Source organism: Echinops telfairi, unplaced genomic scaffold (assembly GCF_000313985.2).
Source record: "Echinops telfairi isolate 266 unplaced genomic scaffold, ASM31398v2 ScPeMD7_443;HRSCAF=831, whole genome shotgun sequence".
Taxonomy (NCBI): Eukaryota; Metazoa; Chordata; class Mammalia; order Afrosoricida; family Tenrecidae; genus Echinops; species Echinops telfairi.
Window position 1 is genome coordinate 84,577,380 of NW_022104341.1, and position 22,439 is coordinate 84,599,818.

At 49.9% G+C, this 22,439-nt stretch overlaps 1 protein-coding gene across 4 annotated transcripts in view; it reads right to left on the reverse strand.

Moving 5' to 3' along the window:
- ST3GAL3 (ST3 beta-galactoside alpha-2,3-sialyltransferase 3) overlaps window positions 1-22,439 on the reverse strand; it is a 266,714-nt gene that overhangs the window by 79,866 nt on the left and 164,409 nt on the right. For all 4 annotated transcript variants that reach the window (XM_004699493.4, XM_045291846.1, XM_045291844.1 and 1 more), the window contains one exon: window positions 9,034-9,126. In XM_004699493.4, the coding sequence (XP_004699550.1) occupies window positions 9,034-9,126 (93 nt within the window). The remainder of the gene's footprint in view (window positions 1-9,033; window positions 9,127-22,439) is intronic.

Sequence of the window (22,439 nt, forward strand, 5' to 3'; positions counted from 1 at the left end):
GTCTGGACGTCTTGCTGGCTGCTTTGACCCTGAGTAAGAGGGTGGAGATAAGGAAAGGAAGGCTCAGAGGTCAAGCGTTTCCTAACCCTTGTGGGTTTGTGGTCAGTTGTGACCCACAGCGCCCTAACAGGACAAAACACTGTGTGGTGCTTGGCCACCCTCACAAGTGCTCCTCGGCTGGAGGTCACTGCTGCAGCCACTGTGTCGACAGAGGCCCTCCTCCGTCTCGCCACCCCTCCGCTTTCCCACGCGCAGTGTCCTTCTCAGGGACTGCTCGAAGCCTCCTCCTCCATGCCCCTGAGCAGCAGTCTGGCCGCACTTCTTCCCGTCCGACTCCCATAGCCTGTCATCTCACTGCTACGGGGCTTCTCACACCAGCTGGGGAGAAGGATGTTTGCTGTGCATTTTAGATGTCACACCTGTCACGGAGGATCATATGATACAATAGGCATTAAAGTCGGTTGCTAGAAAACGTGAATATATCATACATACAAAATATAAAACTGATGTTTGAAAATTAGATTGAATGGATATAAATCTATTGTGTGCTATGAAATTGCTGCTGCCAAAGCCTCGCTCTAGACTTGTGCCCTAATCTTGTAGCAAATGGACCCGTGTCACTTTGGAGTCCCTAGCACACAACAGGCTCAAGCTGGCTGGTGACCCTGCCTGGGCACTCTCCCAAGGACCAGGCCTGCCATTGACCTTCCAGGGGAAGTTAGAGGATGAGCCAGCGCTCCGAAGGCCCCGGCTGGGGGCAGCAGGGGGGACACTCTGATCCTCCCGAGAGCGGGTAGTAGGGCAAGACCCTGTGCTTCACCTCCGGCAGATGCTTACAGCAGGGAGAGTTCAACTGAAGTGACGGGTCTGTGGCATTCACCTGTGCAAAGTAACGCGGGGCTCTGGTCACCTGGGGAAAGAGACTTTTCCAAAGGAAACGCAGCCCCCTGGCCATCACCTGCAGACCCACTCACAGGGGTGGGAAGACGGGGCAAAGATAGGAGAAATGGGATGGGCTGTAGCTACAGGGCACCAGCAGGATAGGGGAGCAAGATTCCTCAACGGTGGAAGAGGGAGAATGGCCCCCAGGAGGCAAGAAGTGGAGCTACCGCACAAAGCCTAACATGGACTGCTTCCCAGTGGCAGCTGGGACGCCGCCGATGGCAGAGGAACACGGGTGGCAATGGCTGTAGCTTCCAGCTGAAGTCTGGTGGAGGGCGGGCATCCAGTCTGTGAGCCTGTCGGTCTCTGCACATGCACAGGGATATAGGGGTGAGCGAGGAAGGAACAAGAAAGCAGCCCCCTCGGTTCTGGCTTGGGTGACAGCATGCACAGTGGTGTCTTTCACTGCACGGGGCAGTGGGGAGCGGGCAGGGTCAGGGGCAATCCGGGGAATGAATATGCTGAGTTGGAGATGCTTAAGAGGCATCCAAATGGAGCTGTCCAGCAGGAACCTAGACAAGTGGGAGATGTGGACTATGAACCAACATGGGAGTCATCCCCACCTTCAAATGAGCTGCGACTGTGGAGAGATAAGAGAGACCAGCCCAGCTGTCCCTTCAGGGCCGGGAACACCGCCATTTAAGGGTGGGCACAGAAAGGGAGAGTGCTTGCAAAAGGGACCGAGGAGGAAATGCCAGAGTGGGAGGTCGAAAGAGAACCAAGAGGGAGTCTGGATAGGGAATGAGCAAGGGGAGGATTTCAAGCCAGAGGGAAAGGTCAGTACTGCCAAATGATTCCGAGAGAGCCAAGGGGAGAGGCCCAGCCAGTGGATTTGCCAGTTGGTGCTTTTGGGCAAGAGCACTGCTTCGACGGGAGCATTTCAGGGCGGGGAGGAGTGGAACTGAAAGGCACTCTCCTGGGATTGGACCCAAACTTGCTCCCGGTCTGAAAGGATGACAGTTCTGTACAAGTGGACAGTGGAGCTCTGTAATTTATGCTGTGGAACAAAACTGAGCAAGGCCATCTCTCAATCTGACCACCTTCCCTGGTGTTGACGATACAAGCTCCCCCATCTTTCTCTGGATAGGCTGAGAGGGAGGGGCTATGGAAAGTGTGGATACCCAAACACCCAGGAGCCTACAAAGCTTCCAAGACCGCGGGACAGTGGAATAGGCCTCCTGGGTCTTTGCACACAGGGGTCCCAAAAGAGCCAGCAGTGGTTCTGTCTCGGCGTTCCAGGTGTCCTGCTTTGGGGAACTCAGCAGGGTTTCAAACACTGGCCTTGAATTCTGGGGGAGCGCAGCCAGCTTGGACCACATAGACAATTTCCTTAGCAGACACACATCACAGGTACACACCGGGCACCCAGAACTTCACAGAGCACAGTGGCTCTCAAGTGAAGTGTGGTTTCCTCTGTAGACAAGGGGGCAACTTCCACATCGGGGCCCCACTAGCCCACTAGGCCCTTGGGAAGCCTTGACTTTAGCCACCTGGCAGCCTGTGCCTGTCACACTAACTGTGAGGGGAAGGGGAAATGTGGGCTTTATGGTCAAAGTGCTTGCTTCCCAAACCCAGCATGAACACCTCCCACCTATGGAAACCTCAGGCATTCGACCTGCCCACGGCACCCCTCCATTTCCTTGCACTTGAAGATGAACTAATACGAGTGTTGGCCTTGTCCATGTGCGAGGAGGTCAAAGCAGAAGGAGAGGAGAAGAGAAAAAGGAAGGAAAGACTTAGCGAAGAGCTTGTTACACAGGAAATGCGCTCCCGATGTTAGCTATGGCGGCTCATACGGTTCTCATTCTGCACCACGACGGCAAGCTGGATCAGGGCTCTGCTGGCTTTCGGAGGACGCCGTCCCCACTGTGCATGGCCCCACGGGCTCCATTTGAGACCGAGGCTCCGGCTTGTCACGAAAAGCAGAAAGCCACTCAAACCTAGCAGCCAGGTATCACTAGGCCAACGGGTGCATTGGGCTCGGTTTTTTGTTTTTTTGTTTTTCTAGCTCGGTTTTATGAACCGCATTTTTTCTTTAAACTAATATTTTACCTGTTGACGGCAACCTACTCTGGGATTTTTAAAAATTTCTCCCAGAAAAGATTCACCTGATCACGACAAAAGTCAGGGAGAAAACAGAATCCATTTAATACTTCTCTCCGGTCACGTCTTTCTGGGTCGGTCTCATACTTCTGGTTCAGTCGAGCGGTGAGCTGGGCACTGCCCGACTGGGCTACGTCACGCTGGTCAGTAGAGAGCTGAGAGAACTTCCTCTCTCCAAGTCTCCAGCTCTTCCCAAGCCACCATGGTGGGCACAGGTCACGATCCTTTTCTTCAGCAACCCCTCTACTGAAGGGGTGCTGCCCTCCCGCTCCTCACAAAGACAGACGCTAAAATCCAGTCATGAAGCAAGCACGACGTACCTACTACATGCAGAAGCTCTGCCAGGGGGTGCCAACCATGGGCAAGACCAAGACACTGTGCTCAGCAGTGATCACACGAGAGAAACCTGCAGGCGTGTGAACAGGGATGGGCGTGAGGCGGTGGGATGGACGCGTACCTGGGAGTGAGGAGGACCCAAACGTACGAAAGGCCTGGATCGAGAGTTTAGAGCAGGGCGCACACAGTCATGCGAGTTCCTTTGGATCTGATGCCCCCGTTCTCTGCCTCCCTCATCTGAAGAGGAGCCAGGCCGGGAGGCTTGAGGAAAAAAGGCTTGAGGCAGGGAGACCGGCTGGCTTCCTACAGAAGCAGGAAGCTGCAGCCGGGACAGGCTGGCACACTGACTGGCATGCCCTCTTCATTGGCCAAGGGCAATGATGGCGTGGGCTCAGAGGGTGGGGGCTTGAGAAGAGAATGAGAAAAGATGCTTGGCGAGCATTTGGTAGCGAACACGTACGGAGCTAACGACTGCTTTTCTTAGATGGGGTCAAAGCTAGCACAAAAAAAGAGGTGCATCGAGCCCTTCAGAACCAGGATGCCATAAAAATCGACATCCTGGATTTAGTAATTTTTGGTCAAAATGTCAAGAAACATGAGCAAAAGAACGTGACACAAGGAAACAAACACCCAGACCTGGATTCCCACCGCGCAACACATCGTACCAATCTGATGAATAACGAGACATGAGTAATCACAATGCAACAACACGAGTAGAAAACAGGAGCGACACCTTCACACACTAGCTGTGTACCTGTAGGTTTAAAAACTGCCATGAAAGGGAAATTTGCCAATATCTATCAAAATTATAAATGCCTGTACTTTTGAGGTAGAAATATAATTTTAGCTTAGAAAAATTTCACACCTGGGGGACATTATGCGCAAAAAAAGACTGCTCGCTAAAGTGACACGTGTAACAGTGAAGGCTGGAAACGAGGTAGATGTCTACCACCAGGGGACTCGTTCCTCGGCGTTGGTGCATCGGTGCAATGGAGTGCTGTGCACCAACGAGGGGCGGGGGGATTTCTGCTTCAGACCACGACGGAGGAGTAACAGGGACGTGAATTACCTTCCACCTTGACGAACCAGAAAACCAGTCCACGAAACAACGAGTGCCAGTCAGACGTTGGCCTGATACCTGGAAACGGAGACAAAGCGAACCCCACCGATAGCCGTGCTGTGGTTGGACGATCGAGTCGGCACTCCGCACAGCGCCCCTGCGTTCAACAGAACAAAACACTGCCCCTGGCCTGCGCCAACCTCACAGGGGTTGTTATCTGGGAGCCCACTGCTGCAGCCCCTGTGTCCATCCATCTCCTCTTTTCATCGCCCCGCTCCTTTTCCAGAGGCTGGTTGCCCCTGACAACCTGTCTCCAGTACGGGAGCCGAAGACTCGGTACTGTCCCTCCGTAGGAGCACGCTGGCTATACTTGTCCCGAGACAGGTGTGCATGGTACTGTGCCCATCCATGACAGTTTCCAACCCACAGGGCGGGGATGGGAAACCCAAACAGTGTCCAGTGGCTCTTCTGAGATGAGGAGGCAGATGACATTTCAGGGAAGCCAAACCTGGCTGGAGTTTGTGAGGAAGAATACTGTGGCAGGGGGCGGGCAGGGCTGAGAGCTCTGGCGATCTGCAGAGGAGACCCTTCAAGTCACAGGTGAAGGACCGATCTAGGCGCGCATGAGAGCAAACGGAGACCACCGGAGAACAGAGCAAACAAGTCTTGGTGTTCACATAGGACTGGAAATTGCTTGTGTTCCCCGAACCAGCCAGCGTGCAAAGACCGCACAACAACACATGGGGCACTGGTGGAGTCCTGGTATCGTTTGCAGTGGGCATAAATTAGCCTTGGACAAAAGGCTACTTAAGACCTGTCCGGACAAGGTTGAACCCAAGCCTCAAAGGGATACGACTGCTTCAGAGACAGTGAACTACAAGCCAGACAAGTCGAGCGCTTTTTAAATGAATCCGACAAAATCGATCACACAGCAACGTGAACTTCACATAGCCTGCAATGAAATGAATAAATTACGTGTAACGCAAAGAATCAGGAAAACATTAACCATAAATAACGGGGTGTGTGTGTGTGTGTGTGTGTGTGTGTGTAGAATCATGAGAAACCGTATCAGAAATTATGATAAAATGATCAGACCAGAATGTTAAAACAACCCTCAGAGATGTGTTCTGAGTTGAAGTAGACGATAACGTGGACACAATTAAGGAACGACAGGAAGATCTAAGAGGCCCCAAGGGGGCGCAGGAGATGGAGACACAGGTCTGCACTGGAACGCCCGGGGGTTACAGCGCCCACTCCACAAGGGCAAAGGTCAGCGGACACGCAATGACAAGAACTCAGCCTCGGCGCCAGTGGCTGGGGACAGCGGCATGACAAACAGGTGCTTGGAAATGGGGGAAGGGGTTGGGTAGAAAAATATTCGAAGAAATAAGAAAAAAAAGTTCAAAATGTGATTAAAATGACAAAGGGGCAGGTGGCTCACTGAGCTCAATACATATGAAGAAAACGACAAAAAGGATGCACCTAGGGCAGCTCCTGACCCCTGGGGTGATGAGAACCTCCCAAAGGCAGCTGGCGGAAAGCGGACCGGTACATGCTGACGAACACAGAGCCGAATGAGAGACCACTTCCCGCCAGAAACTCTGTCAGCCAAAAGCACGAATAAAAACAGAGGTGCATCTTTAAAGTGCTGGGGCAAGAGGGGCCTACCCACCTAGAATTTTGTTCACCCCCCCACACCCGACATACAAAAACAAGACTTTCAAAGCCGAAGGAAAAATCAGTTGTTTTGTCAAACCAAAGCCGAGAAACTTCACAGCCTGCATAAGTGACAATGCTAAAAAGGTCTAGCAAAAATCCAAACCAAACAACCCCCCACCAAAAAAACAAAACAACAAACAAAAGCAACCCCGGAAACAAAATAAACAGAAAGAGACAGTCATGGGTAAACAACAGACTTCCCCTTTACTCTCAAATCACCTTAACTCACACTTGACAGCTTAAAACAGCGGTTCTCAGGTTCTCAACCTGTGGGTTGCGACCCCTTCTGGGGTGGAATGACCCTTTCACAGGGGTCGCCTGATTCATAACAGTAGCAAAATGACAGTGATGAATAGCAACGAAAATAATTTTATGGTTGGGGGGGTTAGGGTCACCACATCATGAGGAACTGTATTAAAGTGTCATGGCATTAGGGAGGTTGGGAACCACTGGTTTAAAAAGAAATCAAAATAATGTTGGGTGGACTTATAAAACATGCCGATGTGAAATATTTGACAAAAGTAGTACAAAGAACGGAAGGGGAATTGAAGTATACTGCTGTTAAGTTCTTATACTCGGTGTGATATGCCATTAATAGTATTTGAAACAGATTGTAAACGGTTTGCAGAAAAACCAAGTCCACAGACTTTTGGATACCTTTTCACATATTGTGAACCCTGAGATAAATAGAACACAGTTATTAATAATCACACCAACAAGCCACTGCCCTTGAGTCCTTCTGTCTCCTGGGCCCTAGATGGGGTGTCTACGACTGGAATTCTTTCTGGAGCAGGCAGCCTCATCTTTCAACTGTGTTGTGCCAATCGTAGAGGTAAAATTAACTCAAAAAAGCAATCAATCCAAAGAGACAGAAAAAAGGGTGGGGGGGAGAGGGAGCGGGGAGCAACAGAAAGTTGGACGGGCTATATGAATACCAGACAAGGGAGATTTCAAAATGATTTCCGGGCGTGAAGAGGGGCATTTTATCACCAGGAGTGAATGCAGTCAGCGAGGGACTATAACAATTCCAATGTACACGCTCCAAGTAACAGAGCTTCGACCCATGAACAAGCACTGGTAGAGATTTCAACGGCCCTCTCGCAGTAATTGACAGCTAAGTGGATTCCACATCTGTATTGGTAAGGGGAGCCTTCACAGACCCCGACAGCCGACCTAACACGACATTTGTGGGGCACCCAGTAACAGCAAAAATACTTTCTTTTAAGGTGCAAGCAGAATGTTCACCAAGAAAAACCATATCCTATCTCAAAGTATGCCAGACACTGTTTAAATTAATATAACGCCAACCAAAAAAGGACAGGTAATAAACACAGTACGTTCCCCTCTATGAGAAGCCCCGGTGGTGTAGTGGTTATGCATTGGACTGCGACCTGCATGGTCGGTAGTTCAAAACCACCAGCAGCTCCACGGGAGACAGACTGGGCTTTCTACGCTCCGTAGACAGTTAGTCTCAGAAGCCCACAGGGGTCACCAGGGGTCAGCCTTGACTCAATGGCAGTGGGTTTATTTTTCCCCATTTATGGTGATAGTAATATTGGCTGGCTGGCTACAGGGAAGGGATCTGGACTTTTTGAGTGTGTTGGCTTGTTTTAAAACTATATGCTTATATTAAGTCTCGATTAGGGGGGGCGGGGCGGGGGCGACAAAGAAACCTATATACAGGTGAAGGAAAGTTCCCCGGGACCGAGTTGTGTAGGCCTGAGAAAACATGTGTAAGAACAGAGGAGGCAGTGCCAGACACTTTAAAGGTGCTCGGCAAATAGCCCGAGGAAGCAAACTACCTGGAGTCAATTCAGAACGCAGATCCTACACAAAGAAACCTCTATGGGAACATCAGCCACTCAATTCACGAATCGCTGCTTCTACAAAAGGAGCAGAGCCTGGCTCATTCAAGTTTGGAAACGAAAAGGAGTGTGTAAAAAATGAGTGCCCTGGGCTGACTTGGGCAAGCCGATTCTCAGCAATCCCGTCTCAGCACTTGATGAGCCCTAACTTTAGCCGCTCAGGGAAGAGGTGAGTCTTCCACCCAATGGGCAAAGCCCAAGCCTAGTGGCCACGCTCAGGTGGCTCCCCGTTCCTCCGGTGTCCCAAGTGCTACATCCAACTCACAGGGTCCCTGAGCTGTTTCCTCCGGGCACTCCCAAACATGGGCCTTCAGGGTGCAAAATGGGCGAAAGGAGCGGTGCTTAAGCTCAGACAGCCTCGGGAAATCCTTTGCTCCTTGCTGTATTTGGCTGGTCCTCCTCAAAGTCGGCTAGTTGCTCCCCAGCTTTCAAAAAAAGTTTGCTTGGCCCCAGATGCTCTGACTTATAAGTTCTGTGTGGGGCGGCCTTGTCCGGCTGCTTCGAGATACCTGGTGCCCATGGACCCACCACCTGGATTCTCCCTCCTCCCTCCCCTCCACAGAAACAAGCTGGCAGGTGCACACTCTAAGGCAGCAGTTCTCAACCTGGGGGTCAAATGACCCTTTCACAGGGGTCGCCTATGACCGTATTTCCGATGGTCTTAGGAACTGAGACACCGCTCCTCTATCCGTCTCCAAGCAGGTCCGCCCACATGCAGACACGCCCACACACGGGTCACCACAACCTGAGGAACCTTATGACAGGGTCGCGGCATTAGGAAGGTTGACAACCCCAGAGTGTGAGGACTGAGGGGTGGGTGCAGTAGCGACAGAGTGGCCCCCAGATGGGAACAGCTCTAATCACAGGCCTTTCCAGCTGGAGGAGGCTGGAAGGCAGTCACACGGAATCTGTTTTCTCGGGAGAACATCGCTCTCCCCGAGGGCAGGGTTTCTGGCGCAGGGGCCACAGACCGGGCGGTCTGGGCAGCAGCAGACGCAGCACACTTACCGGGGGAAGATGGCGGTCATCAGGGCGGAAGCGTAGCCAGGCTTACAAGCTCCCTCCGAGAAGTTGGCGTACTTGGTAGCTAACTCAGCAGGCCTATGGGAAGAGACAGACAGTCAGCGCGTGCAAGACACTGGACGTGCAGCTCAGTGGGCTGTTAATTCAGGAAGAGCTGTAGATGCTTAAATCCCAAATCGGCTCGCCCCAATCACCACTACTTCAGGCTCTTTTCCACACCAAAGTTTGAAGAATAAACCCTGTGAGAATAGGTGGATAAGCCGCCACGGCTCTGAAGCAGAGCTTGGTAAAAGGAACGCACTGGGTTCCACATCGGCTATTTGCAGCAAGCCTGAAGTCAAGGAAATCAGAAACTCCGTCCAGGCTCCCAAATGGGAAGGTGGAACATGCAGGCCTGCAGGAAAGAGGGGCTCCGGTCTGGTCTTTACCTGGGTGCCGTCCTTCCAACCTTCCTGGGAGGTCCCTGCACACCCAACCATATCAGTGCATGACTAGGGCTATGGACAAGGCCATCAGACACGGGCTGAGGGAGTTCTGGTCTACTGTGTCTCTGCTTGGGATGTTCTTCCTTGTCCTCCACTTGGCTAATGCCTATTGGTCTTTCAAACTAAGCTCAGATGTCAACTGCACTGGCATTTTCCTCCGTGACCTCCTCTGGGACAAGTGCCTCCTCTGGACTCCCAGTCCCTCCCCTCCCCAGCCTCACACGCGCTCCCCCGTCAGCACATCCCCACTGTCCTGTCACTGTCTGTGGTCCGTCACCTGTTGTACCGAAGGCTGCTGGGGTGGAGCTGGTCTGATTGAACTCAGTATGGACACCTCCCCCAGAGGCTGGCTCTGACTTGCTTTTGTCTTCTTTTTAAAAAGATCATTTTATCGGGGGCTCTCACAACTCGTGTTACAATCCACACATCAACTGTATCCGACATATTAGTACATCTATTGCATCCTTCTTTTCTAGACATTTACTTTCCATTGAGCCCTTGGGATCAGCTCCTCTTGTCGTGGCCCCCACCCCCCACCCCGCCGCCCCTCTCCCCCATTGCCCCAGTAGATTGTAGATGAGCTCTTATTTTGGGAAGGAACACCCTGACCGGACGCGAAGCCAGGGCAACCTCAGGAGACCCATGGAGCGGAGACCGCTGAATACTGCACAAAGACCATGCAGTATTGGTGCTTTGTGACTACAGCCTGGTCATCGCACGTCTCTGGGTTTCCATGTCTTATGTGTTCCTTGTGGGGTTGGGGTCACTGACCTTTCCCTAAAGTCTCTGGCCTGTACTGTCTACAGAAAACCCCAAGTGCAGCTCAGGACACAGTGGGCTAAGTTGCCCCGGAGACCCTGAGCCCTGGACGGCTGCCAGTTCCAAGCCCCAAACTCCCCATCCCCATCCTTGGGCCTGCTGCCAATCTGGGACGCTCAGCTGTTCCATTGTGCTGGGGTCTTTCTGCAAGTCCTCTCTCAAGGCTGACTTGTGCAAGGGGTGGGGTGAGGGGAGGGGGAGGTATGTCTGTATTGGGTAGCCAGAAATGACAATATTGTGTGTCTTGTCTAACTTATCCCTGTGCCCCTGTGAGTAATTGCACAGTACAGACTAATTGCCCATTGAATTCAGGCAAACTCATCTATACCCAGGTGTAATTTCTTCTAGAAATCTGATCTTTAAAGCCGTTCCTACCAATGAAATAAAAGCCTGAAATGCAAATACGGATGCAAATGCGTAGTGACATGTCAAGGGGCTGGGACTGTATTTGCTAAGCAAAAGAGTCAAAGGTTTTAACAGAGAATAAAAATATCTTCTGAGGGAAACAACTGTATTTTAGAAATTCAACACACACACACACACACACACACACACACACACACCTTAACATCCAGGACAGCCCAACTGCTCTGTGGGCGAGGGAGGAGGCTGTCTCCTCCCATGAAGAGCCCCTCCCGCCCGAGAGTCGGGCAGGAGCAGTCCAGTCTGCTGTGGAGCCGGCAGACCAGATGGCAGTGAGTTTAGTTTGGAGTTTAATTCTTTGGAAGGAGGTCTAGCGGGACAATGACTAAGGGCTAGGCCCCTGACTGAAAGGTTGGCAGTTTTAACCTACCCAGCAGGGGCAGGAGCACAGACACGTGATCTGCTCCCACAGAGACTCCAGCCTAGGAAGCTCCACCAGCAGATAGACGAGGGGCTACCTACCTACCCCCCCCCAAAAAAAAAAACGCGTAATGTTTTTTCAAAGCTATGTATTTAACATTTTGTTACAAAACAACCTTGTCACCTTCAAAGTACTCTCCATGAATACACTCAATACATCTGTCAAATCTGCAATTCCACCCCCCCCCATTCTATTCATAGAAAGTTTTCAAACTCATCTGCATTGTATGGCTGACAGCACTCCTCTCGTGTATGTGTGTGGTTTGTTTGTTTGTTTTTTTGAGAGTAAGTAAAAAATACATTGTTTCAAAATCAGAAACCTCTATTCAGCCAAAATATCAAAGTGTGAAGCTACTGTTTCTCAATATATCCTTCATCTAGGTCTACTTCCCTCGTTTTTTTTATTCACCTCCTCTATGGTTGTCAAATTGCTGTCCTTTCATGTCCCTCTTCATTTGTGGAAACAAAAAGAAGTCACACGGAGAGAGGTCAGGTGAGTAAGGTGTGTGGGGTAGGAGACATGCTGTTTTTTTGCCAAAAAGTGGCACAGAAGATGGCTGCATGAGCAGGTGCATTGTTGTGGTGGCAAAACCAGTCCCATCTGCCACAAATGAGGCTTTTTTGGGTAGCATACTGTCACACAATCTTTTTAGAACCTCTAAGTAGAAATCTTGGTTAACCGTCTAACCGGGTAGAACAAACTCCAAATGCACTGCGAGTCCAGTCGACATCTTCATGTTCGGGAAGCTGACCCACGTCCAGAACGAGGGTTGTCATCAATCAACATTTCACCGTTTTTGAAACAGAACCACGCGTACACTCAAGTTTTACCCACAGGACTGCCCTTGTCAGCTGTGCTCTACAGTTTCTGTGGCATTTTTCCTGAGCAGGAAACAAAATTTCACAGCCACACGCTGTTCTCTTAAATTGGTCTTCACCAAAAAAATGAGATTCAAGAGAAACTGCTTTCACGAAAAAATTCACCGTGACCAGAGAACCTTCCCAGGTGACACCACTGGGTGCGCTAACTCAGAGCAAGTTGCTTGATGCTTGCCTAGAGGGAAAATGCATATTCTGAAAACTCCACCCAGCGGGAGCCTTTTTCTGGGTTTTTGGGGTACGCTTTGTACTCTGTCCTAGAGGGGCACTAGGAGGCAGAATCCACTTGATGGCACACAATAACAGCTTTGTCTCTCAAACGCCGACTATCTGCTTGTCCATCTTGAACTATGAGTTCCTGTGGTCTTTCTGGATTCCAGAAAGTTTCACACACACAAAATTAAGGACATATGACAGCCGCCCTTCTTAATCCCATGAATGGCAGAAATGAATGCCCAATAACAGGCAGACCTTGGGCTACATCATTCCTCTCTCTAGTTCATACTATCAACTTTTGGCAAGATGCTTCAAGAACAGGGCCAGTCCAGGGCCCAGGGGCTCAGGTAGTCTATAACAGAGAAGGGGGAGCAATGGACAAGTGGGGCCACAGGGACGCCAGAACCCAGCAGGAAAGGCACAGGCAGGAGAAGTCATTACCGAATTAAAATGCCTTAGAAATGGGCTCCTGGGGAGTCCCAAGAGGGATGAATAGGGGGAGTGTTAAGGATTCTGAGTCATGCAGCAGCCTGGGACCTCTGGGGCAGTTGGCGGTCAAAGCCACCAGGATTAACAGCAGCCAACTCCCTCAGGCCAGAATAGCTAGTTTCTCTAGGGCACTCACACTCTAAATGCCAGGAGGCCCCCACAGATGTCGATCAAATCATTCAGCCCTTGTTCTTCTCCCACTCTGCAGCTGCTCTTTCATTTGGGGAGTCTTTGCGTTTCAACCAGTAAGAGCACCCATTGTCCACAAACGTGACTACCAGGCGCCGGGGGTGAAGAGTACACCACTGTACTTTCAAGGGGAAGTCCAGATGGACCGACTGGAATCCCATGAGAGAAAGCAGACGTGCCCGCCTCACTCAGGGGCACTGGGTGTAAGGAAGCAGATTGGGCAGTGGCTGGGAGCCGAAAGACCAGAGGCACTGGAAGCAGAAACCATCACAGCGCACTGAGAGGAGCCATGTGGCTGTGGGCAAGGGGAGGAAAGCCTGACCCTCAGATTCCTCATCTGCAAACAGAAACATAGTTCCTAGGGGTCTCCTGAAGATGTGTTGAGAAAGCATACTTGGAGGGGCTGCAGATGGAGGATAACCTCATTTACATGCAAGAAGGGGTGGCAGCTGCAGGCAGCTGGGGGCGCGGGACTCCTGGCAGAAGTTGGGGCTCATAAAGGAGAGTCACCAAATGACTTCTGGTGGGAGCAGGCCGTGCCCGATGCGCTTTGGGAGGAACAAGCTCTGGGAGATGAGGAGTGGCACTGCACGAGGCTGAAAGGACGAGCGGGCGACGCAGAAAAAGACCCCGCAGACAGCGTGACGTCCCAGCCCCCGAGGGAAGAAGGCGTCTCCCATGCAGTGACCAACCGTGTCACACCCGGAGGGGAGCGCGGGGGCAGGGTGGTGTGGCCGGAGAACCGATTGCTGGCAGAGGCCATGAAGGGGACCGATACCTGCCGACCATGTGTGGGGCGGAACGGAGGAGAAGAGTGGGAGTCATGGAATTAGACTCTGGTTTTTGAGGAGTTTTACTATCAAAGGAGAGAGAAGTGGGGCAACATCTGGAAGGGAGAAGTAGGACAGAGAGAGTGGGAGACCTGCCACGTTGTGACCAGTGATCTCATTTCTAGAACCCTCTTAGAGGCGAAGGAGCTCTGGTGGCACTGTCAGGTGAGCGCTGGGGCGGCTACCCACAAGGTTGGTGGTTCAAACTTACCGCCAGCTCTGTGGGAGAAAGTGGATGCTTTCTACTCCCATAAAGATTCACGGGCTTGGGAACTCTACACAGGGTAACCGAGTGTGATAGTTACGGAATCTGGGGTCAACTTGCAAAGGGGTGGAGTCTGGCCTGTCAATCAGGTCGCAGCTCGATGACCTCAGTTGCGAGGCGCAAATGGAGAGAAATAGCTCACTGGAGGCCAGATACACACACTCACTCCCTGCCAGGCATTCCTGTTGACAAACCACACGGAGCTATGCTAATGGAAGCCAGAGCCCTGGAGCTGGAGGAGCCACGTGAGACCCACGCCAGTGCTGAGATCCTTCCACCGCCACTGGATCTAAGACTTCCCACCCACTGGCCTGTGATCTTCCTGCATTCGGCGTTATTGCGTGACTACATGAGTCCCAAGAGGAATTTATGGACTAGTATCAAACATATGGGGTAACACTGGACGTATGGACTTGATCTGGACTGGGATGTCTTCTTAATGTACAATTGCTCTTTCATATGAAGCTCTTCTTGTACACACATGAGTGTCTCCCTGGATTTGTTTCTCGAGTCTACTGAGACTAACATACTATGAATCAGAACTGACTCAGCGACACTGGCTTTTCTTACAGATAATGAATCTAGCTCAGCTCCCGGACCACTCTCTTCTGCATCCCACATGCTAATGTAGTGAGGTGGCATTCAAGGCACTTGTGAGAATAAAATAAAACCACTGTCTGACAAACAACAGTTAATAACTGCTAGTTTCCACTCAGATAAATGCATCAGCTCAAGCAGTCAGACAACACTGGAATGACTTTGTGTTGACACACGGCTAAGACCTGGGGCGCCCTCACATCACTCATCCAGTATTACCTGCTCTGTTTTTTCTTATAAAGGTGTGCTTCTCCAATCACCAGAGATTTGCCTCTGGAACATTTTCATTGTAGGGTTAGCCCCATTGAAACAGCCTTCATAAGAAACCAACCCCCATGCCAGTGAGTCGATGTCCGCTCCTAAGCAACCTTACAGGACCGCTCCCGCGGGCTTCTGAGACGGTCACTCTGTACGGGAGTGGAAAGCCCCATCTGCCTCTCTTGGACCGGCTGGGGGTTTCCAACTGCCGACCCCCCGAGGACTGCAGCCCAATGCATAACCACTATGCCACCGGTGCCTCCAGAACACCTCTCAAATCCCAAGATCGAACTTTTTCTCCTTGAGGACGATTTCCATCTGACTGTCCCCGAACCGTCTCAATGATCACAAACTTGCTGGCTCTTCTTGCACGATCCTTGGTTGGCTTCCCACCTACCACACTGGGGGTGCGCTTACTCATTTCATCTGGGCATCGCTGATCCTTGCTCTTCCCGGCCAGCTCCAGGGCAGGCCTGGCCTTCTCGACAGCTTCGAGCCAGGCACCACCATCCCTGGCAAACTCTGCAGCACTGCCAAAGACCTGCTGCCACTCACAGAGGGAGAAGAGGCTCTGCTTGGCCGGGCCATCTAGAATGGTGTGGCATATTCAGCTCCCAGGGCCCTGCCTCGCTGCCCTTTGCTGTTGGTACCGCAACAGGTTCTGATCAACTCAGGTCACTTTCTGTTGGAGCACTGATTAAAAAACTGACATGGCGGCAGTCCATCTTTCTCTCCCCGAACCAAACCCACAGCCACGGAATCAGTGCTGACTCAGAGACCCTGGTGAGGTTTAAAGACTGTCCATGTTCAAGGGGGCAGAAAGACAGCCTCAGTTTCCTCCCTAGGGGTGTCTGTTGGGTTTGAATTACCGACCTTGTGGGCAGGAGCCCAGAGCCGAGCCCAAAGCATCACCAGGCTCTTATCTTCCTGCCCAGGTCCTGGTCATTGTACCCCACACTGGCCGTGAGGGCTTCCACTAGCAATCACTTACGGCTGCTTCAATTCAACCTTGTTTCTACACTTCGTTTCTTTACAAACACGTTTTCTTTCTGACATTCTTTTCCTGAGTGGTGGTGAAGAGAACAAGAAAAATAACAACTGGGCATAACCTACTAGGCAGTAGGCCTAATTAGCTAATCTAGCTTCAAACAATGTCCCAAAGCAGTACTCCCTTAGCCTCAGGGATACGGGCATGAGTTGGCAAGGGTGACGGTATGCTGTTTTATATTTAGACCGTGGAATTTTGAACAACCAAATGAACATGGCTTGTTGCTGTTGTTGGGGCGCCACTGAGTTGGTTGTGACCCACAGAGACACTAAGTAAAATGAGACCAAACGGAACGCTGTCCCTGCCCGGTCCTGCTCCATCGTCACGCCGTTCCTGTGCTTGAGTCCACTGTTGCCGCCACGGTGTCCGTCCATCTCCGGGAGGGCCTTCCTCTTGTGAGCCGCCCCTCGACTTTACCAAGCATGCTGTGCTTCTCGGGGCCTGGTCTCTCCTGACAACATGTCCAAAGCATGTAAGATGAAGTAGTCTTACCATGACCCTGGCCTCTGAGAAGCCCTCTGGTCTCACTCCTTCCACGACAGACTCGGTTGTCCTTTTAGCAGTCCAGGGTATTTCAATAGTCTTCTCCAGCACCTCAGTTCAAATGCACTGATTCTTCTTCAGTCTGCCTTTTCCATGTTCAACTCCCACAAGCACATGAGGCAACTGAAAATCCCTTAGCTTGGGCCAGGCGCACATGACTAGAGAGGCAATTACAATGTACATATCCTTGCATACAAAATGTGTGTAAATTGTTGCATGTAAAACTGGCGATCTGCTTTGTAATTCTTCACCTAATTCACAATAAAGCATTTGAAAAAGAAAAAAAGTATATAACAAAAATAGAATGCTCCCTTACCCACCATGGTCGTTTCATTGACATCACATGCCTGCAGAAGCTCGACCGGGAAGAAGCACTGCCCGAGAGGAATGGATGTAGGCGGCATTCATGAGGGTCAGCCACCATATCTGAGTCAGTGGACGCCAGCTGTGATGGACAGCGTGAAGGCGGATGCCGTGGCATTAATCAGTATAAATACATGGGACTGGAAAACGGAAGAGACAAGATCTATACTGCTTCAACACAAGCTCCTAAGGGCCACTGCACTGCGAGGAGTAACAGCTTTGCTATCCCTCTCTTGTGGTGATGGCTTTTTAATTAGCCAGGGATGCCGCTATTGAACGAAAACACACACACACAGAGTTCCTGGAGCTGAACAGAAAGAGGTGGTGCCTGGCTACTGTGCAGAACCCACATGTCTACCAATCAGACAACAAACAGATGCAGAAACGGCTCTTCTCTACTTGTTATAAGGCTTGCTAGGTGCTGGAGCGTCACCACTGGCTCACAGTGGTCCCACAGGTCACAGAACAGGACAGCGCCCGACGCTGTGCCATTAGAAGCACAGTAGGTGTGCCGCAGCCACTGGCCAATCCGCCTCATCCAAGTCTTCTTTTCCACTGACCTTGTCACCAAGCAGGAGATCTCCCTTCGGAGAGAGAGCGCTCCCGCTGGATAACACAGCCCAAGGACGTGAACTGAAGTCTCACGTCCTTGCTGCTAGGGAGCGTGATACTCGCATTTCCTCCAAGGTGGATTTGCTATTTGGGGGGCGGTTCATGGTAGTCAGCATTCTTCACCAACACCACAAAGCAAATGCCTCAATTCCTCTCGGGCAGTGCTTCTTCCCGGTCGAGCTTCTGCAGGCATGTGATGTCAATGAAAAGACCGTGGTGGGTAAGGGAGCATTCTATTTTTATTATATACTTTGTTTCTTTTTCAAATGCTTTATTGTGGATTAGGTGGAGGTTTACCGCGCAGATCACCAGTTTTAAGTTCCACAGTTTGTACGCATTTGGTTTCCACGCATCCGTTGCAGTCCTGTCACCAGGTCCCTCACTTGCTCCTTGTGTTCCCAGTTTCCAGCCCTCCCTCCTGACCTCTGTTGTCAAGGATGACTGCTTGGTCTTAAAAGGCTGATGACTTTACACCTGCGTGGATCCAGTTTCAGACCTGAGGATGACGAAGCACCACAGCATCAGGGTCCCCGGCTGTCTCCATCCGACCAGTAAGGCCCATCTCTTTCAGGCTTTGAGTTCCCTCCACATGTCCTCTCACTCCGTCCAGGCCCTTCCAATGCGATTCTTTCCCGAGCAGTTGGTGGTGGCAGCCAGGCCCCATCTAGTTCTCCCGCCTCAGGGCTGGGGAGACGGATGTTTGCATGATCCCATTTGGACGGTTTCCCTATGTCTTTCAACTTCTTTCTTCTAGAATCTAGAGCAGTGGTTCTCAACCTCCCTAATGCCATGGCCCTTTCATACAGTCCCTCATGTGGTGGTGACCCCCCCAACCATAAATGTATGTTCGTTGCTCCTTCATAGTTCTCATGTTGCTACTGTTAGGAATCTGGTGACCCCTGTGAAAGGGTCGTTCAACACCCAAAAGGGTCGCGACCCACAGGTTGAGAACCGCTGCTCTAGATGGGGAACGACCATGTTGGATGGCTGTTCATGGCACGTTAAGGCCTCAGTTGCTACTCGCTCAAGAAGGGCGTAGGATGATGTCTTATGAGCTCTGTTATGCCAGTAGACTTTGATGTCCCTCGAGACTCTACCTTTGCCTTCTGTATGCTCCATTACATTCATGGACATATTAGCAGCGAAGCTCAATACACATATACAAATGGTCTCTGTCAAATCTCTCTATTTGTGGGTACACCGTTTCTTTCTCCTGGGAATAATGAGTGCCCTCATTTGAAACCTAACAGGATGGTAAGGCTGACTAATCCCTCTGTAAGGATTCTATATACCTTATTTGCATGGTCTCACTCCTACATGGACCTCATTACATTATTAACAAGCCATGCCATCCCCCTGGTGTTCCATAAGCACCTCATTTGCATAGTTTTAAGCAATCATTTTGTGGGAGTTGCAAGAGTACTGTGAGAAAGGTCAAGTAGAGATGATTAATCACATATTAAGACATTAAATCTTTCTAAAATATTTTTTAACTCATGGATAAGGAAAAGATATAAATAGTCCAGCATATAATATCGGGAAACTTAATGGGTTCAAAATTGTAAAGACCATTAAGAGAAAAACTAGAGAAAGAGCTAATAATCAAAAACATAAAATAGATTGTAAAAAATGCACTACCTATACTTTTTAATATAATTTGAAAGAAATTATAAAAAAGATGCTCAGATATACTTTTTTTTTTTGGTAAAGGTATCATAATACAGAACATTTAGAATCAAAAGAGGGAAAAAAAATCCCACCATCTTCTCCTATTTCTACGTTCTTCAGGAGTTACGATGCTAGACTGAGGTATGATTATCGGCTTGAAGACAGGGTCTCAACTGTCACATTAGAATCACCTGGGGACTCTGAAGCATTAAGGTTCCTGGCCTCTCTCTCAATCCACGGAGTCAGAATGTCTGGGTGGGAAGTGCTAGGTCAGCACGCTCCTACGTGTAGGGAGGGACCGATAGTAACCCAGTAGGTGAGTTCACTTTTGGTACCAACCATCCTAGGAAGAGCAGAATTTCTGAGGCAGGAAAAAGAATCTTTCAGAGGTGTGGTTCTCACCTTGACTGCATCCCAGTCACCTGCTGTGTACACCTGAACAGAACACTACCCAGCCCCGCCATCCTCACAATCGCTGTCATATGAGTTCTTTACAAGAAATCTAGACGGGGGGGTGGTGATCTAGTATCTGGATTGATAACTGCCTAGGGAAAGGCAGGGGAGGATGGTGGGAAATGGGGTGCCAACGAGTAAAGTGTTTGAAATTGATTTCGGTGATGATCGCACAGATCTTAATATGAACGAATGAACTGTGTGAGATGAGAAGTGTGTGCCAATACGACGATTTTTAAAACGGCTGCCATGTTCGAGAGCTCGCCACTGTAGCGACCGGTCATTTCATCTTCTCGAGGACCTCCCACTTTGCCCAACAGGAGGCCCTCGTTCAGGGACTGGTCTCTTCGGATAACGTGTCCACAGGACTCAGACACAGTTTTGCCATCCCTGATTCTAAGGAGCACTCTGGCTGTACTTCTTCCAAGACAGGTTTGTTTGCTCTGGTGGCAGCCATGGGGCTCTTCAAGACTCCTTCCCAGACCATGATCCAAACGCATCGGTTCCCCTTCTGTCTTCCTGATTCAATGTCCAACTTTCACACACAGATGAGGCAACTGGAAAAACTGTGGGGTTTGGGTCAGGCCTACCTTAGTCCTTAGACCTACCTTAGTGGACCAAGCAAGATGAAATCTTTGACAGGTTAACTAGTTTCTTCACATATCATCATGTTACCTATTGATCCAGTTGTGAGGTTTTTTGTCTCCCTTACATTAGGTTGCAATACATATCGAAGGCTGCAAACCTCGATCCTCATCGGCTAGTACTTAGACGACTCCTCACGTTCAGCCAAGCAAGGCTGTGTCAGACGCACATCACAGATGGTTCACAGGCCTACCTACGATCCTGAGACGGCATTCTTCCTCATATATGCCAGTTTCTCTGATTATTTGCTCAGAGTATACAGATTAAATAAGTATAATGAGAGGATACAACCCTGGCACCCACCTTTCCCGATTTTAAACTATTCAATATACCAGGGGTCCTCAAACTTTTTAAACAGGGGGCCAGTTCACTGTCCTTCAGACCCACTGGAGGGCCAGACTATAGTTTTTAAAAAAACTATGAACAAATTCCTATGCACACTGCACATATTTTATTGTGAAGTAAAAAAACAAACGGGGCAAAAACATGCAGCGGGCCGAATAAATGTCTTGGCGGCCGTAGTTTGGGGATGCCTGCAATATACCCTTGTGCTGTTTACACAACTGCCTCTTGGTCTACATATACTTTCCACAGGAGCTTAATGGGGTATTCTGGAATTCCCATTCTTCTCAGGGCTGTGACACACAGAGTTGAATGCCTTGGCGTAGTCAATAAAACACAAGTCAACACTTTCTGGTCTTCTCTGCCATGAGCCAGGATCCATCTGCATCAGCAACGATACTGGTTCATGCCCTCTTCTGAAACCAGCCCGACCCTCTGGCAGCTCTCGGTCAAGGCACTTCTGCAACCGCTGTTGCTCAGCAGCACTGCACTTGCATGTGGCATCAGTGACAGTGCACGACAGCTTGAACATGCTTTGGGCCGCTTTCCCTTTTTCGAATGGGTAAAATGTGGATCTCTTCTAGCCAGTTGGCCAGGTAGTATGCCCTGGCACAGACAAGTGAGCGCTTCCAGAGCTGGTTGAAATATTTCACTTGGTAGTCTGTCAATTCCTGGAGCCCTGTTTTGGCTAAGGCTCATTCGCTACCTCTGGAATGCTGTTGTTCTTTTTGGGACAGTGAATCTGTATTCTCTCTATTTTCTTTGGCGGCTTACTACATCTTTCAATAGTTTGCCCATTGAATCAATTAATATTGCACCCGGAGGCTTGAAGTTTTTCTTGAGTTATTTCCATTTCAGATATCTGAGGGTTTTCTAACTCTGGGTCCTGGCATGTGGTATTGTAATACTCTAGTCTTCTTGGCTGCCCTTTGAAATTTTCTGTTAAACTCTTTGACTTCATCCTTTCTTCCACTCTGATCTTTTCTTTCCTTCCTGTCTTTTAAATGCTCTTTTGCTTTTTCACAAAGAATGCTCTCGATGATACCCCACAGCTCTCAGGTCTCTGTCCTTAGTGTGCCACCTCTCAAACCTGTGCTTGCGAGGTTCTCGAACCCACGCAGACAGACGCAGGCTGTACTTGGGCTCTTGTGGACTTGTTTTGGTTTTCTTCAGCTTCAGTCGGGACTTGCCTATGCACGGCTGCTGGTCTGCTCCAGAGTCGGCACCTGGCCTCCTTTCTGCTCCTGAAGCTGAGCTTGTCCACTGTCTGTCCCACAGACGCAGCCTGCTGATTGCTGGGTCTTCCATCTGGAGAAGTTCGCCTATGCTTTGTGCTGTCGAAAGTCTTTTGGAATGAAGAAGTCGTTGGTCTTACAAAATTCTATCATGCGACCGCCACCTTTGGTTTTATCATGAAGACCATATTTTCCAACTTCTTTGTTTCCAATCTTTGTATTCTAATTGTCAGTAATTATCAAATTCATCTTGATTGCATATTTGATTAATTTTCAGACTGAGGAACTGGTAAAATTCTTCAATTTCTTCATCATTAGTTTTAGTGGTTAGCTGCATTTACTGAGCCGCCGTGTGTTTGGATAGATAGTATCTGATTGCAGACAACAACGTACTTCGAGGTAGATCTTGAAATGTCCTTTTTGACGACGAATGTGACACTATTTCTCTTGAGCTCGTCGTTCCTGACATATTAAGCGTTATGTTTTATGATGGCCAGTTTGATGCCTAGGACATCGATCTTTATGTGACCTATGTCATTTTGGGGGATAACTTCCAATTTTCCTAGATTCATACTTTGTACATTCCAAGCTCCAATTATTAATTGATGTTTG